At 37.9% G+C, this 21,172-nt stretch overlaps 1 protein-coding gene across 3 annotated transcripts; it reads right to left on the reverse strand.

Annotated features, from left to right (window-relative positions):
• Positions 1-1,753: 1,753 nt before the first annotated feature.
• Positions 1,754-19,481, reverse strand: hephl1b (hephaestin-like 1b). 3 transcript variants are annotated; one of them, XM_044370017.1, is made up of 21 exons: positions 19,281-19,478; positions 17,933-18,667; positions 15,607-15,851; positions 14,190-14,402; positions 13,562-13,762; positions 12,910-13,164; positions 12,284-12,452; positions 11,053-11,192; positions 10,768-10,899; positions 10,079-10,284; positions 9,529-9,673; positions 9,165-9,377; positions 6,869-7,085; positions 6,612-6,751; positions 6,380-6,505; positions 6,118-6,224; positions 5,746-5,977; positions 4,500-4,639; positions 4,035-4,188; positions 3,892-3,906; positions 1,754-2,539 (listed from the first exon to the last, which is right to left on the reverse strand). In XM_044370017.1, exons 2-21 carry the CDS (start codon positions 18,103-18,105, stop codon positions 2,436-2,438), a joined length of 3,327 nt encoding a protein of 1,108 aa, XP_044225952.1. In that variant the 5' UTR covers positions 18,106-18,667; positions 19,281-19,478; the 3' UTR covers positions 1,754-2,435. The 3 variants fall into 3 exon arrangements, with proteins under 3 accessions (XP_044225952.1, XP_044225953.1, XP_044225954.1); XM_044370019.1 differs by lacking the exon at positions 1,754-2,539 and adding an exon at positions 2,546-3,032 and having other exon boundaries at positions 19,281-19,481; XM_044370018.1 differs by lacking the exon at positions 19,281-19,478 and having other exon boundaries at positions 17,933-18,677.
• Positions 19,482-21,172: the final 1,691 nt, after the last annotated feature.

Consider the following 21,172-nt stretch of genomic DNA (forward strand, 5'->3'; position numbering starts at 1 on the left):
CCAACTAAAAGGGCTCCAAAGAGCAACAGATTTATTATGATGTTTAGATTTGAAAAATATTTAATTATGTTTCTATTCTAACTCAGTGTAACCCGCAATAACTTACAAAAGGCCCCAAAAGCACTTAAAAAAAAATATGCAACTGCATACTTACTACATTTGTCTTAAATGTTACTGGTTAAGTTGCAGATTCAGATTTTACTCAGAAAATATAACTATAAAAATATGATGCATTATTATTTAGCATTATATAGTTAGAATTAAAAGCTTCACCTTGCACAGATGTTAGGAAATTTGAAGTACACTGTGCTAATAACATCTCTTTTACTCTTAAATTTTAAGTAAAAATTTGAATGCAAGACTTTAACTGTACTTTTACTGCATGGTATTAACAGTTTTACCATTGATAATAGTTAATAGTTAATAGTTTACTTTAGAAAAAAGTTTTGAGTACTTTTTCTATCACTGCCAATACCAACATTCCTGGTTAGAGAAGGGATGAAAATGAAGTAAGACAGTTTGCCTGGAGCCCCAAAAATCAATAAATCCACACCTGGTCTGAGGTTTGGAGTTTTAGTCACTAATGTGACACGAAAATCATTATTTAAATGCGCTACAGTCGTTTCTAATCATCTTGCATAGGATTAATCCTTAATGTTGCATTGATGTGAAGGCAATGTGCCTGCTGATTGTCCCATTTGGCAGGGGCGGTTCGTGGCATAGGCCACATAGGTGGTCGCCAACAGCACCAAATGAATGGTACAGTTATTTATTTATTTTTTTTTAGTGACAGGTATGCTTGTATAAAGCTTTTAGAAATACACACTTGTTCTCTGTTCTGGTTTTCCCCATTGTTGTTCATGGGTTTTCATCTGGTTTGTTTTTCAAAGCCTTATTGGTCGGTCATGTCAACTTGCCTTTTTGTCTGGAAGACTGGGAGGACGTTGTCTGGGCTGAAGGTAACACTGTTTCACTTCATTTTAGTGTGAATTCATTTTTGAAGTTCTTGGACTGGAGGTGCTATTATTGCACTCCAGTCTAAATCTATTGGAGCTCCAATCTAAAGGTCTAGGCCTAGAGCACCCACAAAGCCCTGCCATTTATTGTCATGGATATAGCCAAAAATATTGAAACTAGAAGATTTACCCAAGCAAAGCTGAGGTTTAAATGTTGGTCTTTGGCCTTAGGAAATATACAGCTATCTGCTTGAAGTCTCGGAGGGAAATTATTGTTTGTTTGAAAGCAAGGGTTAAATCATCATCATTGGCAGTCAAAAGCTGTTCTGCAAGTTGGAGACAATTGGTTGCCCACTTGCAGTACATTAACACTATGCTGCACTGACCTGTGATCAATATGCAAATAAACCACTGAGTGACCAACAGTGAACCTATCTGATCCTACACTGATATGGTAATTTGTGCTGTTACTATGATCAGTGTCACAGATTAAAGGTAAAAACCACCCAGTTTGAAATTCAAATTTTCTTTCAATCTGGCATCCTATAAAATCATTCACGGCGATGGAGAATTTGATCTATCAATCCTAGATTAACCAATCAGACTGTGTGCTTATCAACCATTAACAGATCATCTGCTGGTGATACAAGAAGTGGATGTATCACTATCTTTCCTTACTTAACAGTTATTTACAAACTCATTACAATTCCTCACTAGTGCAGTGTTTTATTTCCTACATCTTATCAAAAACATTTATTGATCTGATCAGCTACCTACACAGAATATCGGACACCACAGATTTTCAAGACAGAATTTAATCGTCTGAGATGTAATTAAATTACAACAGTACATCACTGTAAAATTAATAAAAAATAATAACATTTCAATTCTCCACAGGGAGCTAAAGTTAAACATGCAGTATAGTTGAATGGAGGGCTGTACACAATAAGAAAATGAATAGTCATTGACCTGTTTTCTTGGCAACTTTTTATTTCCAAATTGAATTAACGCCACCTTGTGGTGCTTGGTAAAGCTAGCACATGATAGAAAAATGACATGTGACAGTGAACATAATCACTAAAAAACAAATATCACAGCAAAGCTGAATAAATGTCTTTATTACACATTCATAACTGGAATCAAATATTTGGTTCAGTAGTGCTTTGCAAAGCCAGCCACACAAATCACATCAAACAGTGCAAAATGCCAGAAAACAAGAGCAACACAGAAACAATCCACAAATATAAATTGATTCTTTAAGTCAGAGTAAATAAAATAACTTTGAACTTTATACCTTTATACATGATTGTACAGTTTTTGATATACAGTATTTTTACTGGCTTGATAATTGCTTAATATTTACACATATAACCTCTCACAAACACATACACAACAGTGATTTTCCCCCTATTTTGTTTTTTTTTTCTTTAAGTGCATTAATGATGACCACACATACAATCCAGTGTCAGAATCCCTTCATTAGTGCAGCCAATTTAGCCCACTAGCCATGAGACCAAGTGCCAGTGAGAGCAGCAGAGTCATTATGCAGCCTTCAGTTCCTGGTGATGCATTATGAAAGATGACTAGATAAGAGAACGGAAAAGGAAGACAAGAGGGAGGGGACAGGATAAGCCAACAATGAAACATTTTACATCAACGCCTCACCAGTGTGTTTGCCATATAATTGAAATTATGTGACCGAACTTAGTGATGCACTCAATGTTGCAGTTTTACCAGAACATCTCAGATTTATTATGTATATTATATGTCATATTTATTTTGTCTAATAAGGGCTTTATAACAGGAACCATTAATGCAACAATGTCTCTCGGAATTGATTTCATCCTTATCAAAGTTTATATCATCAAGAATTTATTAATTTATGTGCTGCACTACATCTTTTAGCAGTGTCACAACTCTAAAGGAATGCATGACGCAAAAAGGCATGTTTTTTTTGCCTTATTCAATACATTCAGCTAAGCAAAGATAGATAACATTTAACAAAACATCCATTGCATAACAGCACAGACAGAGAAAGTCCAATACTTGCTGTCCAATGTTCTGACTTGTGTTGACCTAGAAAGAGAGAAATGAATGGTATGCTATGGCCGTGAGCGGATCAAATTACACTATTAGTAGTCTTAATAGTCGTAGACTATTTTCTTAACAAAATAGTCCTTTAAAATGACACAAGAAGGCACAGTGATACTGTTTGATACAATCACTACAGTTGTCACTATACTTATGGACTGAAAATATTTGTTTAAACACCTCCCATTTTCTCCTTTGCTAATGTTTGCATGTGCCTGGGAGAAGGAATGTCCCTTAGGTGAACCACTTCTCTTTCCATCCGGGCTTAGGCCCAAATAAGGTACCATTCTGTGTCTTGGAGTAAACAGGACATGTTAAGGGGTCAAAGGCCACATATGGCTTTAGGCTCTTCCTTGATTTGTGTCTTTAGGTGTTGTGGCTCTTAGTTAACATATATGTGCATGTAAATGTATCTCGTGGCTGCAATCCATAAGTTTTATATGATTTGACCAATCAATGATCATTTCTTTGTCTCTAAAGACTATAAAAAGGTCAGTTTGGCTTTGTATAGCGAGACAGAGGAATGATTCGCTTTGTGTGAGTTCTGCCTCCTAATTGATCAATAATAATTTCGTTCATTTTCAGATCAATCACTGTCTGTGCTTTAATTTCTGTGTTTGTGTCCAGTGTTTTAGCAGCAATTCCACGACACTCCCTTAATATCAATTAAAGTAAATACTTGTATAATTTAGATGTAATGTGATGTAACATTAATGTGCTAACAAAGTGACGAGCATATTTAAAATATCAACACAGTGCTGACATGAACAAAATACTTGACTCTCGCTGTGAGGTTTTGCAATCTTGTGTGCATCATTTAGTCATGAGATAAAACAGATCTTACCATGTGGGGAGGTTTCTGTAAATGAAAAAAAGCAGAAGTTACATGTTAGAGAAATCCTCTTCAGTAACTATGTCCCATATGTGAATGCACATGCATGTGTGAGACTGACATATGTACATCATCATTCGCACACACATACACACCTTTGATGGTGAAAGTGGTCTCCATGCCAGCGTGAATGTGGTCAGTCACGTGACAGTGGAGAAACCAAGTCCCTGGGTTCCCTGCCACCATCTCAACGGTCTGGAAAGTCCCGGGGAAGAGGTCAAAGACATCTGCACGGTGCACGCGGTCCGTCTGATACACACCCACATAAGATACAGGAAACAGAGAGGAACAAAGAATAGGAAGTCATTACTGAGAAAGGGAACTAAAAACTTCTTGTGTGAGCTCACACAGATAACAAGCACATCCAATATCAGAATCTCATTATTTCATTTAAATCAAATAGACCAGTTCTACACTGTATGACTGTGAAAGGATGGGATATTTTCTGCATTCCAAATCCACTTCCTGATAAGACCTGTATTATTTGTATAAAGATCATTTGTCTGGTACTGTTTTATTTCTACATAATATTAGACTTTATTTGTGATGGTGAGGCTGACCTTGTAGGTAAAAGTCTCAGCGTGAAAGTGAACGGTGTGCATGTCAACTTCATTGCCCATGCCAAGAAGATACCAGTCAACTTTCTGGCCCTGTGTCATCTCCAGTCCATGGAGGTTACCGTACAGCATGCCATTGATCCCTTCAACAGACATTTCACACATGGAGATTACCACACACTCACACCAAAACACATAGACAGTGACGTGCAGTCATCAACAAACAACAACAAAAACATAAAAACACTTATTAAAGGTAAATTGCATAAGAATGAATGAGTCCTAAATTGAATTGAATTTAGTTTATGTGTGTATTGTGTCTGAAATATGTGTGTTCATAGACCTGTGTATTTGAGTAATTACAGGTTTATACACTCCTGCACTGGAGCTTGGCATTGTGTTTTAATTACACAGCATTATCATAATTATTGTGATTATTGCTGCTCTTACTTTTAATATGATTTTTGTGGTATAGGTATTGCACAGGGCTTGGTTTGCACATCTAGATGTTAAGTTCTGTGTTATGATATTTTCATTATTTGTTTCATATATTTTATTATGTCTTATGTGTCTTATGTTTAAGGGCCTGTTTGTTCTATATTTCATGACAAATTTCCCCTTGGGGACAATAAGTTGATGAAGTTGATGTTGAAGTTCTACTTTCCAAATGTTTGTTAGTTCAAATAACTCTTAAAAACATTTGAATTCAAATTGCATACTCTTGAATAGTTTGTTTAATTTTGTTTTTTAATTCTACCTTATTTTATTTTATTTTATTTTTTATTTTTATGTCTGTTAAGCACTTTGAAACCTGTTCTGAAAAGTGCTGTATTATTGTTAAATTCTAATCATGATATCGGCTCTGCATGACAACACGTAGGCACAGTAGTGCTTGGAGCTAAATGCTAACATCAGCATGCTAATGTGCTTACAGTGACAATGCTAAGTTTAATGTTTAATGTTTACCAGGTTCAATATCAGAGTTTGCATGTTAGCATGCTAACATTTACTGATTAACCTTTAGTTTGGCAGGTATTAGGTCATAAACCAAAGTATTGGATAAATTTAAATTAATTTTGACCTGATGATGGCGCTAGATGAAAAGTTGAGGGATCACCACATTTGTAACAGCTGAGGGGGGCATGAATATGTGAACCAAATTTCATGCCAATCCATTAAGTTAAATTATGTCATGGATAAGAGAATTTTACTCTCTGTGCCTCCCCCTCCCACTCTTCTTATCTCTTACCGTGCATCATGTTACTCTCCTCAAAGCCTTCGTCTTCCATAATGGTATCAGGGTCGATGTTGAGGTATTTTTTGATGTTGTCTTCCAAGTACCAGGACTGGTTTTCATCATACACCATAAAAAGCAGAGCAAACTCCTTCACGTCATCCCTCTGTCTGTCGGGGCCTTTACCTCGCTGCAGAGTCCCGGGTCTGCACACCACCAGAGGCCCCAGAAGACCACTGTATAGATCCTGAACATAAACAAATGAACCTGCTCTGTCATCTAATATTTCAACTCCCATTTTAAAGTGCAAGTTAATTAAAAACTTTTTGCACACAGTGTGAATTGTCTGCTTCCATGGGACTTTTATTATATACAGGCAACATGTACCTTAATGAAATTTACAGTGGAGTAGTAGGCATAGGAGATGCAGTTAGGATCTGAGACCCCTGGACCAGAGCTTTTAGGAACATCCCACGTCAACTCAATTATGTAGCCTGAAGGGAAGAGAACAAACACAGACAAACAAATATCAATCTCACTTCTTCTGAGAAAAGGCCATTGTTTTGCAGCACTACCTCTTTTTGAGAAAACACAAGTGACATCATGCATTTCATTTAATCTATTTATTTCTATATTATATATTTCTCACCAGGTTCGACGGGAACGTGTGCGCCACTGGCCTTTACTCCATGTGCGCTTATCGAGTACGGCCGGCTGGCTTTGTTCTTGAATGTGATCACGATCTGCTCTCCTACCTCTGCTTTGATTATTGGACCTACAGGGGAAAAGAAAACACATGCATGTCTGGATGTATTCATGAATAGATGTTCTTATTCAATCTCTTCTTGATCAAAAATAACATAAAGAGCATCTAAACTTACCCATAATTCCCAAGTGTTGCTGGTTTTGCTGCCGTTTCTTCTGAACTTTGAAGGTATCATCAGTGTATTCTCTATACACGACCTTCTTATAGCGTGAGCCAATTCTGTCTTTCCCTTTCTCCAAAAAAGTATTGCCTGGACTGGGAGACATGTACCAATTTGCTTCCATTAACAACCAGTAATAAGTTATGCCACAAATCACAGGCTCCGGCACCAACACTGAAACACATCATCCTACAATTATCTTGATCACACACCTGTCCTCTAATGTGCCATGGTTTTTCTCCTGCTCCCAGGCTCTGTTAGGTGAGAAGTCCCACTCTATTTCTTCAGCGCTGATAAAATACTGCACGATCTTGGTCGGCTTTGTGCGTGTGTGGTTAAACATGTATCCAGGGCAGATGTTCACTTTGTACTGCTGCCTCATGCCTGCTGAGTAGTGGTCTGTTACTCTGCAGCTCACCTCATAAACACCTGTCAGGAAAAATGAGAAGAGGTAAAAGGATTTGGACACATGAATGGATATTTTTGTAGTCAGAAGAAGATGCTTCCTGAGAAAGAGCTTTATCCTATGTGCATCTGCAACTGAAGTGTGCATTGCACAGTTGTGTTTTTCAACTAAGCATTTGTAAGGTAGCTCTCTGAACACGCTTCACTAGTTTATTTGGGAGGCTTGCACTTCCAAGTTTTGATTACATCTAACCATTGTTCCTATTCAATTTGAATGCACTTATTGTAAGTCACTTTGGACAAAAATGTCTGCCAAATGAATGTAATATAATGATGCTTTGACTTACAACCAAAAGTGTCAACTATCCAGTGGTGGAGGAAGTATTCAGATCCTTTACTTAAGTAAAAGTAGCAATACCACAATGTGAAAATACTCCACTACAAGTAAAAGTCCTGCATTCAAAACCTTAGATAAAAGTATGTAAGTATTATCAGCAAAATTTAATTAAAGTAAAAGTACTCATTCTGCAGATAAATGTCAATGTTTTACTATTATATATGATGTTTTTGGATTAATATTACTGCTGCATTAATGTGTATGTTGCATTTTACTGCTGTAGTTGTTTCAGGTTGAGCTAATTTTAACTACTTTATATACCATTGGGTAGTTTAATCTACAGTAATACATCATATTCTATAAGATCATCATATGTTTCTAGTGTCGCTGTCCTGTGAGAACCATGTATCTCTAAGAAGTCAACTTTCCACAAGCTCAGAAAAACAGCCCTGTTTTCAGCTTTGTGACACAGCTTTTTTCAGCTAGTCCAACAGGGTTTTTAAAATAGTTTATTTAGTTTAAGAAGTAGGAGTAACCCATAAAGGAACACTTTCAGTTTCTCACAAACATTCACATTCAAAATCACCAAATTTGGAGATGCATGGTTTTCACTGAAGAATTGCAATCTGAAAACTAACTAGTCACTACAGCTGTCAGACGAATGTAGTGGAGTAAAAAGTACAATATTTGCCTCTGAGATGCAGTGGAGTGGAAGTATAAAGTTGTATACTTCCTTGAATTTGTACTTAAGTACAGTACTTGGGTAAATGTACTTAGTTGCATTCCACCCCTGCAACTATCATTGAAATGAAAAATTAAAAAACACACTTGGTTTGCAGCCATTGCTGCTTGTAGTTAGATCAGCATCTTTTTTTTCTCTTCTGTGTTGCACTGAACCCATTCTAGGCCCCATACAGAAGAAATTGGCATGCTATTTGGGGAATTCCACTGAAATGTGGTGATGGTTGGATTCTTTAGCTTGTGGTTTGCAGTATGTTGCAAATGTCTACATATGTAGGGTTAGCTTGAAATGGGTAGACTGTATATTATCACCATTGTTGTGCTCTATACCTGTAGAGTGTGTTTGTATGCTATCTGAGCAACTGGATGTTAAAGTTTACTCCTTAATTTATATTGCTGCCACTTTTCCTTTGTTGATCTTGGAGTAATCCAGAAAAAGCAAAACAGTATCTTATAAGCAAACAATTTGTGGGAAGTTGTGATTGCATAAGTCCTTCAAATGGAGAACGGAAATTCCATAGACCTGAGGTCACATGTATGCTCTGTACTGCATCCTCTGTTACACTGAACTGATTTTTTTCTTTTCCCTTGATGCCTAGCATGACTGCAGCAAAAATCTGATGTCAGCGATTTCATGAAACAATATTTTTCTTAACCTTAAAGATCTAAACCTAAGTAAAACTGATTCACAAAACAAAGGGGGTGATCTTAGAAAGTCTTGATTGAAATTGACAACTTCAGCATCATTTATTGTAGCATTTTTCCTTTGACTGGGCTGGGATGAATATCTGGGATATATGTCAGCATACTGTAGATAACATAAATACTAAATACAATACATATGTATTCATATTTCCTGCACCAGTTTGTGTTGTGGTTAAGCATGAGTTATAGACCACACTTCCTGTTGTCTGTTTCAGGAAGACATGCACACAAGGTTAACCAAGCATGTTTGAACTCTGATAATGAGAGAAAGCGATGTGGTGTTTTATGAGTGTGTGTACGTAAAGAGTAACATGACTGACCGGGAGAGTTTGGCTGCATTGCGACAGTAGAAGTGGTGTGAGGGAACAGGCTGAGGGTGTCTCGGGTTGTATTCATCTTCTTGAAGGTGTTCCCCTCGAAATAAACACCGTGGATGTCTGCCTCTGTACCAAGCCCAAAGGTGTACCACCTAACTTTGTCTCCGGCACACATCTCCAGTCCAGGAAGGTTCCCATACATAAGCCCATTTACCGCTAAAATGAAAAGAAAATACCAAATACAATACCAGAAAAGGCACTCAAAATATGATGCTAATGTTACAATCTGTATCAATCTAACATAATATTTTAATCAAATACAGGCAATGAGGTAAAAACAACACACTATTTGCCAAACAGTGATTACCATGCATCTTATTGCTCTCCTGGAAGAGCTCATCAGTAGTATTTGACATGCTGTTGCCAAACTTCTCGATATTCTCTTCCAAATACCAGCTGACGTTTTCATCCATGACAGAAAACAGAAGAAAGAACTCCTTATCCACACCTCTCTGTTAACAAAGCACACACAGTCACACTATCATTAACACCATAACATTTTTTACACTTTTTTTAAAAAGCTTTTACATGCATCTTTGAACATGCAAATGTTAATGTAGCATCAAAATTGTAAACTCTTTTCTCCTCACCATGTTTCGTTGTTAAATTAACTTGCTATACTTCAGCACAGTATATTTGTTCTCATTTTAGCTATCTTATCTGCAATGGCCCAATTTCCAGACAAAGACTATTAACCTTTCATTTAATCTTCAATTTCAATAAATTATTCAGTTAACTGATTGAAAATAAATTAATGGCAATTCACGATTGAATCATTTAAAAGCAAACATTTACTAGTTATAGATTCTTTTAAGAGATGATTTGCTATATTCCTCTGTGTGAGAGTGTTTGTTAACCTCCTTTCCTGTCTCCCCCAGCGTCCCTTTCTTGCACACAAGCAGAGGTCCCACTAATCCAGAGTTGGTGTCATCGGCGGCATGAGTGCCAGAGTAGTACAAGTAGGGAATACACGGAGAATCAGATGAAGATGGACCTTCCAGCACCTGCCAGGTATAGGTGAAGCTCTCCCCTGGACCAACGTGGGAGCCAGGCTTGTCAACACCTATTGTGCACAAAGAACTGCAGTTATCAGGTCTGGCACCACTTCAGTCATCTATCCATTTGCACAGACTAGCCAAAGGGATTAATTGATATTTCCTCATCACTTAGCTTATAGGTCCAGTGTTCTTGTCTCTTGTTTAAGTGAGCATAAAGTTTCTATAGTCTTTTTTTCTTCTCAGTTCAATAAATGTGATGAAAGTGTAGTTAAGAACCTTTAATGTTGTATTACTAACTTGGTAATAGATAAAATCATATTGTTTGACTGTTTAGGTCACCAGTCATGCCACTGATGTAAAACTGAATTATAATTGTATGTTTGATAAAAAAATAATAGTTGAATTACAAATACTTTCTTTTTACATGGCAAAATTACTGATTACTAATAACAAGGTGTTTGTAGTCAATGTCAGTCACTGTGTCCACAAAAATCTTTTAATTTGACATATTTTGAAATTCAGTTATAGGTAACTGGCAGCTTTCTCACCAATCCCATAGCTGCTTCCCTCGAAGCGTTTGTCATAGTGCAGACCGTGAGGCTGAATGCTGTAATTTCTATCAGCCTTATTCATGAATGTCACTCTGAGAGTGTCTCCTTCCTCGGCCCTTAGGACTGGACCTGGACAAACGCGGAAGACAAATATAACCAGAAAACAGGTGTTTTAAAGACATATGTGAAAGACAAGACACCAGTGTACCAGAGAGTATAAGGTACAGAAGTGTGGCATCTGATTTCATCAAATTCAGTACTTGACGAAAAGACAGGCCTTACCTAAGAGTCCTAGATGTTCAGAATCAGGTGTTGGTGTTTTTTTGGTGGTGAAGGTATCGTCTGTGTACTCTTTGTATATCACTTTCATGTACCTACCGCCGACCCTACCATCATCTCTGCCAAAAAATATTTCTGCGGCACTGAGAGGAAAGGGTGGGGAGTGTGGGAGAGAAAAAGCAGATAGCACAATATATTGTAAATAAGGAAGACCGTGATGTGGTTTTGTAATAAAAAGTGGCCTGGATAACGCAAAGGTGTGGAATTTCATAGTAGAGAGAAAGTGAACAGAACAAACAGCTGGCCAGTCAGAGGGGGTTCGCTGTGCTAGGTCAGGGAACAATAACAAAGACAGAACAACAAGTGAATCACTATCCACACTGTTTACGCTAGACACTACAAAACTGCCTCGCCACAGGGACCAGCTCACATGCAATATAATCAGCCCTGTTCAGAGGCCGTACACACAGACCAGCAATTCTGTTCAGGTTTTGCAAGCCTTAAAGGGATAGTTCACCCCAAAATGAAACAGTGATTATCTACTCAGTGATTTAGCTCCTGTACTTCTACCTTAGCCTTCAAACAACTGAGGTTTACAGAATTTGAGGTTGGCTATATTTTCAGACTGCAATATTCTTATCAAATACATGACTCACAATAATACAGCTGTACTTATAAAACACAGAGATTACTGTGCATTAGGTGCGGGAGACATTTATGCAGTTGTTAAGAGATCTGTTCCAGATGTGTAATATAAATTTAGTTTAGGGTTAACCCTTATCTTCACCCTGACAGAAAAATGAAGTCATATTTTCACAATTTAAGGAAACTAAGCATTATTCAAACATGACAACAGGATAGTTTCACATTTTAAAACCTGAGGTTATATAAAACTATACATGTCTGGCAACAGTATATGCAGTAAAAATGTCTTTTTTGGTTAGATTTGGATAAAAACAAATAGATATAAGCAGTCTAATTCTCAACAACCGTTTTGGGCTGACTGACTGCGATGAGCACACCAGTTTAGACAGTAAAGCAACTTTAATGGACATTAATGGCCTCTGATAACCTGAGTAGTTTGGGAGAAATCTGGCATGACACTATGTGGGCTAACTACCATGTAGGGGGCTAACTCACTGTGTGTTTGGTAGGGTTTGGAATTCCATATCTTTCGGTTCCCATGTATTATATAACAGAGAGAAACTCATAATTCAACAAGTTGCCTGCCCACCTGTCGGGGTCAGTAAGGGGTACATTGTTTATCACGTCTTTTCCTGAGGGAGCATAGTTCCACTCGACTTTCTCTGCTGCCAGGTAGTAACTCCTCACAATGCCGCTCCTCCCTGTGGAGCTCGCCTTACTGCCACATGACTTCACTTCATAAAAGGCCTGCATCCCAGCTGGAATAGATGAAGAGACACACACACACACACAAAAACGTTTCACAACCTATAATTCACATGTGCAGTGTAAATGCTTGTGATGAAACCTTCCTGAAGAAATCTTAATGACTGAAAATCAACCTGACAAATCTATCGGTTCATGTTTAACTGTCCATAAAATAATAAATATTCAACGGCTCAGATAACACGTTCAACTTTCTTATCTCACGGAAGTTGAGCTAGTATGGCTCATTCAGTTCTATGTTCAACAGACTTTGAACAGACCGTAAACTACAACACAGCAAGTCTTGACATGTTTAAAGTACAAGAGCTGCTGTGGAAAGGCTCGTGACATTATGCTTTAGCAGTACCTCCCAAAAATGCACTCTCCACTGTCATTAACGCTGCACAACTCATAAAGTCTCAGAGCAGAGAGGTCAAAGGTGACACTGAGGTTAAAGGTCAGGTGCCCTACCTTGCAAGTGGTCATTAACCTGGCAGGTCAGCAGCCACTTTCCTCCTGACTTTGGGACCATCTCAGCTGTAGCAAACGTGGCTGGGAACAGGCTGAGGACATCGGTGCGGTGGCCACGGTCCAGCAGTGTATTCCCATGAAAAAAGGCAGAGTGAATGTCTACCTCATTACCCATGCCAAACAAATGCCAGGCCACTGCACGGTCCTGGCATAACTCAATTCCGGGCAGGTTACCAAACATGTACCCATTAATAGCTGTCACACAAAGAAAAACACAGGCAGATGTTAGAGGGAAGGACAAACACAACAAATTCAACCTTTAAACCTTCTTTTATATACTTTGTTTAAAGAATTAGTAATGTAAAGTTTGATGTGAGGTGACTTGATTGTGAAAGACTTTAAATAATGTAACAATGCAGACAGCTCAGTTTTGTAACAGTGACTCATATAACATAGGATATTAAAGGATGTAGGGGTAACAGGGTGCAGGGGATGTGGGACAAGATGAAAACTGAGATAGAAGTATTTTTAGATTTTGTGAAAAACTTAAAATAAATCAAATTTCATTTCAGAATAACTAATATTTTTTCTTGTTATCCAACTTAATCTGTCGTTTTAGAGTTAAACAATCAGAAAAACACTAATCTCTCACCGTGCATCAGGTTTGACTCCTCGAAGTCTGGGTCTTCGGGGTCGACGCCAGCTGGATCACCGCACCTCTGAATGTTGTCATCCATGTACCAACTCATGTTTTCATCCACCACGTTGAACATCAGGAAGACGTCCTGGTCCACATCATTACGGGCCGACTCTTTGAGAGACTGGACTGGTTCATTAGTCTCCTTCAAGATTCCTGCAGTCAAAGAGAAAGATGAGACACAGACAAAACATGCAAGCTAAGGGTTAAAATGCTACATATCTATGTAGTCAAGCGCAGACAGAATCACATTTAAAACTGCAACAATCATGGATGATAGACCTGAGAGTGGGGTAAATCTCTGTGTAATTCTCCCTGTGGATTCCACCATCTTTGTTTTTCTTGGCAGTTTTTTCATTATTGTCATTAAGGGCTTAAGGTGATGTTTGTTTTATCGTGGGTGGAGGAAGCACTTAGTGATTGTATTTGTAATTAAGATTAAGGGATATACAATTAAATTTGATTTGACTTCATAGGAAATTTTAAAAAGTCTTAATAATCATAATACTAATAATATTATTACTAGAAGGTAATAATAGAAAGTCTTCTAATGTACTGTTGTTCCTAACATGTAGTCACATACCTTTCTTGCAGGTGAGCAGTGCCCCTATAAGACCTGTGGTAATGTCCCTGGGGGCATCTATGTGAGAGTGGTAAACCCAGGTCAGGCAGTTGGCATCATCATCTGTGGGGGCGAATTCTGGCCTGACCTCCCAGCGGTAGGTATAACTTCCTCCCGGAGGAACAGAATCGTCCTTCTTCAAATTGCCTGACGTTCCATCTGGATAGAGCGCCCCTGGTAGACAAATATAAAATATTTATGCTGATATCAGTTTAAAGAGCAGTTGAGTCTTTCTGCTACCACTTTATGTCAGCAGACAAACCAAACAAAAGGGCTACGGAGCGTTTGTTGTTGTAAAATACAAGTTTTACAAGTTTGCCTTCACCATTTGAAATCAGAAACTAAAAGCAGCAAAGGAATGCATAAAATGTTGTGAATGTCCATTTAGGTCATATTCATTTCCTCTACTGGTCTTATCTCTGTCAGCCTCCACAAACACATAAATGACCTCAGTCTTGGTGACAGATGGCAGTGAACTCTGTACCAGTTTGTACTCATCACATGACACAGTTTACCACAGTCGATTTTATCAGTTTAATTCCACCCCCTTTTTTATATTTTTCCTAACCCTACATCTCCCTTCCTTTTCAAGGGGCTGTTTATACATTCAGACGGGAAATGGGGGCTTGTTGCGTAACAAAGAGCTGTAAAGTTCAAGACACTTAAGAGATATATTTGACTTCAGAGCCACTCAGCTGTTGAAATTGTGCTCTATGATAATTTGCACTCACACTGACTTAAATCGACTCTTAATAATGGATCTTATATCCATGTGTCTGGATAATGTTTCTGACAATGCAGAGCCAGTAACCAAGTTATCACTGAGCCTTTGGACGCAAAGTGTCACGCTGTACTGCTTCTGCAGTAATGCCAAAACTTGAAGACTGTACGGTGAGACACACCTCTTGATAATGATCTTGTTCTCCATTTTCTTATTATACTTTCACTTTCCAAGACAAAAATAAACAAAGCCATGGCCTGAATGAAACACTCACTTACAGGAAATTGTTTTTAGCAGGACGATTTCACTTGTTGACTAACCTTCCTCTCTTAGATATCTGTGGCAATATCACCAATGCTACAATTCATGAAACCTAGCACGGAACGTCAAATATCAAAGTCATATAAACAATTGCTAGATCATCTAGATTTTTCTACAGTTGTCTTTGTAACATTTTAATACATTTTAATACTGTGTATCCATTTTAGCAGAAAATCTATTTAATATAGTTATATTATTTTCCATGAAGAGGTGTCATTTCTATCTGGGGAATATCTCATTTAGAACCTTTGAAACCATTTGAGAATCAAACCCTGATTGATATTGCACGTCTCTCAGTGTGTAAATGCAGTATGTGTGTTTCTATGTGCACTTTACCCTCTGAATTCTTCTCATAGAAAACTCCGTGGGGATGCATAGAGTAGTTCCTGGATGCAAAGTTCTTTAGGTGGACTATGATAACGTCATCAACCTCAGCCCGCAGTATGGGCCCCAGGAAGCCCAACCAGGCGGGTCGGGGGGCCAGGTGCTTGTATGTGTCATCTGTGTATTGTCGGAACATAGCCTTCTTATAAACACTGCCAATACGGTGGGCTCCACCCTCCAGGAATATAGAAGCATGTCTGAAATAGAAACGGATGAAAGAAAAAAAAGAGTGTAAGAGATACAGATAGAGCAGTAGTTACACAAGAGGAGTGTAGGAGGACAAGAGAGACAAATACTACTTCTGCTTTGATGGGTATTTCTTAAGATTATGGTCAGGTTATTGTCATATTACAAGATTTCATAAAGATAAGTGGTTTTATCCCCTTATCACGCTTCATACATATTTTTGAAAAAAAGGAAGCGTGAATAAATTTAAAAAAGCAAGAGAGCAACAGAATAAAGACACTTCTGTAAATATAAGTATGAGAAACATTATATACAAACATCATGATATAGACAATATGACTGTAACTAACTATACAACTGTGTGCAAAGTATTACAAGTATTAAAAAAAGCAAAACACAAGTATGGCAAATGGTGTGATTCCACTCTAGCACACTATATGATTGTTTGTGCATTATGCACTCATTAAGATTTCACAACAGGCTCAGATTAATCTTTCATCATTATCATTATTATTTTATCATTTATTGTCAATAACAAATTAAATTTCATTTTAAAACATACATGGACTAAGTCATGAATCCCTTAACTGTAGCTGTGATGCCACAAAACAAATAGTATCTGGTTGCAGTTATCTACCAATTAGACTTTGTGATGACACGTTTCTGTGAGATAATAACCTGTTACTGGAGCTGCGGCAAACACAATTTGTGCTACTGTATAAATCCTCTGCCTACGGATTAAATAATATCCAAACTAAAAGAAGGCGGACAGTGAGCACATGCAACCCAACTCAGATGCAGTTGCAGGACAAAGGAAATAATATCTAAAACAGGAAAATAATATGATAATGGTTAATATGATATCTGAAGAAAGTTAAAAAATATTATTCAATGAATGCTAAAATATCTTGGTTTTAGTACAAGCAGTGTTGCGTAAAGTTGCTTGAGTGAAATTTGAGTGCTCACTGAGGGAAGGCTGGCAGGCTGATGTAGTCAGCCTGGAAAGTCCAGAATTTTGCAAGGATGCAGGTGGGCGTTATGCTTCTAACTTATTTAGCTCTCTTATGGGATGAGATGAAGTGTGGTGCAATCACAGCCCATCACATTAAAAAAAATATATATCTATAACAATATCCATAATATGTTTGCTTATGAAAGATGCACAAAGCAGGCAAAACCAGCTCCTAAAGAGATACACGGTGGGCTTTTATTTCAACTTGGGCTTTTCATAAGAGTAATAAACAGTCCATCAGTTTATCCTCATTTTCCCTCTAACTATTAGGATCTACAACTGGATCTATTTGGTACTTTTAATTACAGTTTAATCAAAGCAGTGGAGGATGCTGTCTGTCTGCAGTCTACAGTAAGTTTGAACTTCCAAAACATCACTATGTGAACAAACTGGTACTCAAATAAAAATTGACAGGTACCCCATTCATTTTCATTTTATAGATACCCCCCATTCAGCTATCTGAACTGTGATCAGAAATTATAACAATGACTGTAAATGATAACATTATGATTTTCTGGGCTCGACTGTCCATCTAAAATTTGACTACAAAATACATTAAAAGGTCATCATCACAATTACATACAGAGCTCCTTCCGGGCTTTTACATCTTTCTATCCATTCTTAAATAACAGTAACTTTACATATAGTATCACAGTATTAGTGGTGTGATGCAAACTCTCATTTAGATGAGAAGTAGCTGTTTGAGCAGCTTGTTTCATTTAGGTCAGCAAAGGAAGCCTCTAATCTCATGACAGTGGGCAGTCATTCATTGTTAGTCAGTCAAGCACTGTCCTCCAGCCAGCAGAGTACACAACAACCCAGTCAGAGGTAGACTGGGTTGTCTAGACACTATCACACCCTGGGAGGATGACATCACTTTGGACCTAAAACTTTTTTTTTATTTTCTGTTTTTATATTGGGCATCTTTGGTGTTATTCCACAGCATTTATAATCTTCAACTCTGAACTCTTCATGTGTGAATTTGATATTCAAATTATATATACATACAAAAACGCATCACAATCACATTCATAATATAGTCGCATATAATTTTCCAAAACAACTATACCAGAAACTCACTCATCATCTTTGACGTCGTTCCCGTTCAGCAGGTTTTTTCCACTTGGTGCATAATCCCACGTGTCCTCAATGATCCCAACATAGTAAACTCTTTCCCTGCTGCGCTTCCCTTCAGCGCCGGAGGAGACGAGAAACAACAAACAACTCGCCAGCAGCCACAAAGTCCTCTCCATGTTCGGACGATTGCTCAGTTAGAGTGTTTAGCGGGTTTTCGGTTCAAAAAGAGCAAGAGGAAACTTCCGCTGACTCCTCCGTGCAAGCACTCTGCTGCACTTATGAAACTGCAAACGAAAACAGTCCTCCTATTCAGCAACAGGGCAGCAACGGTGACTGTGACCGCCTCCTCCGGTATCAGACGTGCAGGGATAATAACCACTCAGTCGTCTCGCGTTAATTATTATATGATGGTTTTGAGATAGCCCACTGGGAAATTAGGGTAGCCTAATGGACATACGTGCGATAAAATTAATGCATGACATAAGCACCATGGGGTTCAATGAGTTGGCTGTCAGGTTCCCAGAGGTGATGAATAAGCACCCAGCTGGTCTATACAGTTCTCCAGATTTTGTTAGACTTTTGCAGAAAACAGATAAAGTCTTCATGTTTAACTCTCATTAACATACAATGATTACAGACTGGGGTCTCCGGGGAGCCCAAGAATGAACCACTGTAAGAAACAACCATCATAAAAAATGTTAACCCTCAAAACATTATTGGTTATGTAACTAACGTCGTCTGAAACAAACAAACAAACAAAGAAAACAAAACAATAAATTATTATTAGTTTAGGAAAGTTACATTTAATTTGCATATTGTTTAAAACGAAAGTATATACTTTGCCCACAATCTTTCCACAAAGCCTTCAAAATGACTGACAAGAGTGCTCCTGCAACCCCTGATAGTGTGTGATACTTTAAATTACGACCCACGGCAAAAATAAACTCAATAAATACTTCCATCCATTAAAACTGCATAGGTGGAATTGGGCGCTTTTGATGGGACCCCTTTACATTGGTATTTTAAAAAAGTACTTGTTAAAACAGAAACAGAAAACAATTAGTCATCAGGAACAAACTGATTGAGGAAGTCGTAGATAACATACAGCACCTTTGAATTATGACAAAGAGTAGATCTCTGAGGTCTGCGGGTACACCAGTTGGCAGGATTGAGGTTAAAGTTGTGGTGAATTTCGTTGCCACCAAACTTAATGTATGAGTTCGAAACAGCATTTCACTGGGGTTGCGCCATTAATTTGAAACTGAATACAAAAACAGCAACATTGGAAGAATAGTTATGTAAATCTTGGACTTTTTTTTTTTTTTTTTTTTTAAAGTTTTTTCATACTTACCTTTTCTGACTAATCTCTGAATCTCTCTGAAAAAAGCTCTAGTGGAAAAAAAAAAACTGTTTATCCTACACCAGCCATGGTACATTCACATAGCAGGCTACCAAGTGATGATGTCAACACATTAAATCATGTTGTTAGCAATTTAACACGTGGAAATACACTTGTTAAAGTCCTAATAATGCACATCCCTCTCAATCCATCCAGAACCTACTGTATAACAATGACACTAATGCATCTGTCAACCTGAAGCCTCATCATACCTCATCGTATCAAAGGAGTGAGGCTGACACCTGCTGACCAGCTCTGTGCAGTACAGTTGTTGAGAAAAAGGTGAATTGATGTCATTACAGAGCAAACGCAGGACACTGTGGTGATACACAAACAGCATAAATATTCTAGTCACTCTGGTCTTGTCCCCCTCATTTGTTTTGTTGGCTCTGATCCCTGAGTTTCCTATTTCTGATAATCCCCACAAATCTGTCAGTACAATCTGTACCCCAAGCGCAGTAGTGATTTAGTGCAAAGACAGCGTGCTTTGGGTGCAGGAAAATAAAGAAGCAAGGCTGAAAATAAACACCCATAGTACTGTTATTATTCTGTGGTGTGCTTGTGGGTCATCTGGGTCAAGTCCCTCAGCTCAGGAGTTGAGTGTGTTCTCGTCTGTCTTATCATGCCCCTTGAAATCCAAGCCCACAGAAAGAACACTTTGTTCCACAAGATCACCTGTGCTGTAATTTATTCTCAGTCAGGCCCCAGCACAGCGCTTCTCTGAATGATGGAAATCTCTGGAAATTCAACTTGCTGTCTCCTGGCTATTTAATATTATAACTTGAGGTAATACATCTCAGCTCATCTGAGTCAGAACTGTCACATTTCCGTGCTGTTTTCAAGCCACAATGATTAGTGGCTCTATAATGTTTGTGCTGTTATGTATGTTACAGTCTAACAAAAGAGGCAAAATATCCCAAAGTCATGTGTGTATGTTCCACAAGCCTCCAGTTGAGAGAGAAGGCCTAACGCAATTTATACAGTGATGGTTAACATCTTGTGTCAGATAAAGCCTAATCTGATTCCAGATTTAGGCATTTAGTCGAAGATTTAGGCAGATTTACACTGTCCTCACAAACCGGCATTTGGCTGAAGTTCTATCCACAGTGAGTAGGTGGGGAATTGAACCTGAACAGACCTCTTACATCTTATCACTCAAATCTCTTAATCTTTCTGATTGTGGTTTTAATGAATGTTGATCTTGTCCCCCCAGTTACACTAATCTGTTGGAGAACTCAGGTTTGGAGAATTTATTGAAGGAGCAAACGTTTTTAAAGCTGAATCTAGTCTCCAAGTAGTTTAGGTAAGTAAATTAAAACTTTTACCTGAAAAGCAGATTGTAATAGCAAGTTATAAATAAGTTATTAATAGTCTAAATATGTTGTAGCTTTGTTATCATTCTCCATTTACCTGTAAATTTATTATCCTTAAATTAATTTAAATTTTAGCTGCGCCAGTTGTCCATTTCAGTTCTATAGACTATTGATGATGATAATTATGATCAGTTATATCAGGTTTATTGCCAAGTAGGTTTGCACATACAAGGATTTGGCCTCGGTGTTGTGGTGCATAACAGTTAAAAGTATACACACAATTAAGTAGTCCAAAATAATGTAAAAAGGAAGAAAGATTTTACAATAAAAATATGTAAAATATATTCTAAGTGAGAAGAGTGTACTGTTTTATGAAGGTTTCGTAGTAAAACACTGGATAGGGACAATAATTCACCAATCTACAGTTAATCACTGATCCAGCATAAAGTTTATTGATCATGGCCGTGCACGATCCTTTAGCGTGACCGCGCACCCCCTCGCCCCCCCTCCAAACAGTGAACGCGCACGGTA

This window comes from Thunnus albacares, chromosome 13 (genome assembly GCF_914725855.1).
Source record: "Thunnus albacares chromosome 13, fThuAlb1.1, whole genome shotgun sequence".
NCBI lineage: Eukaryota > Metazoa > Chordata > Actinopteri > Scombriformes > Scombridae > Thunnus > Thunnus albacares.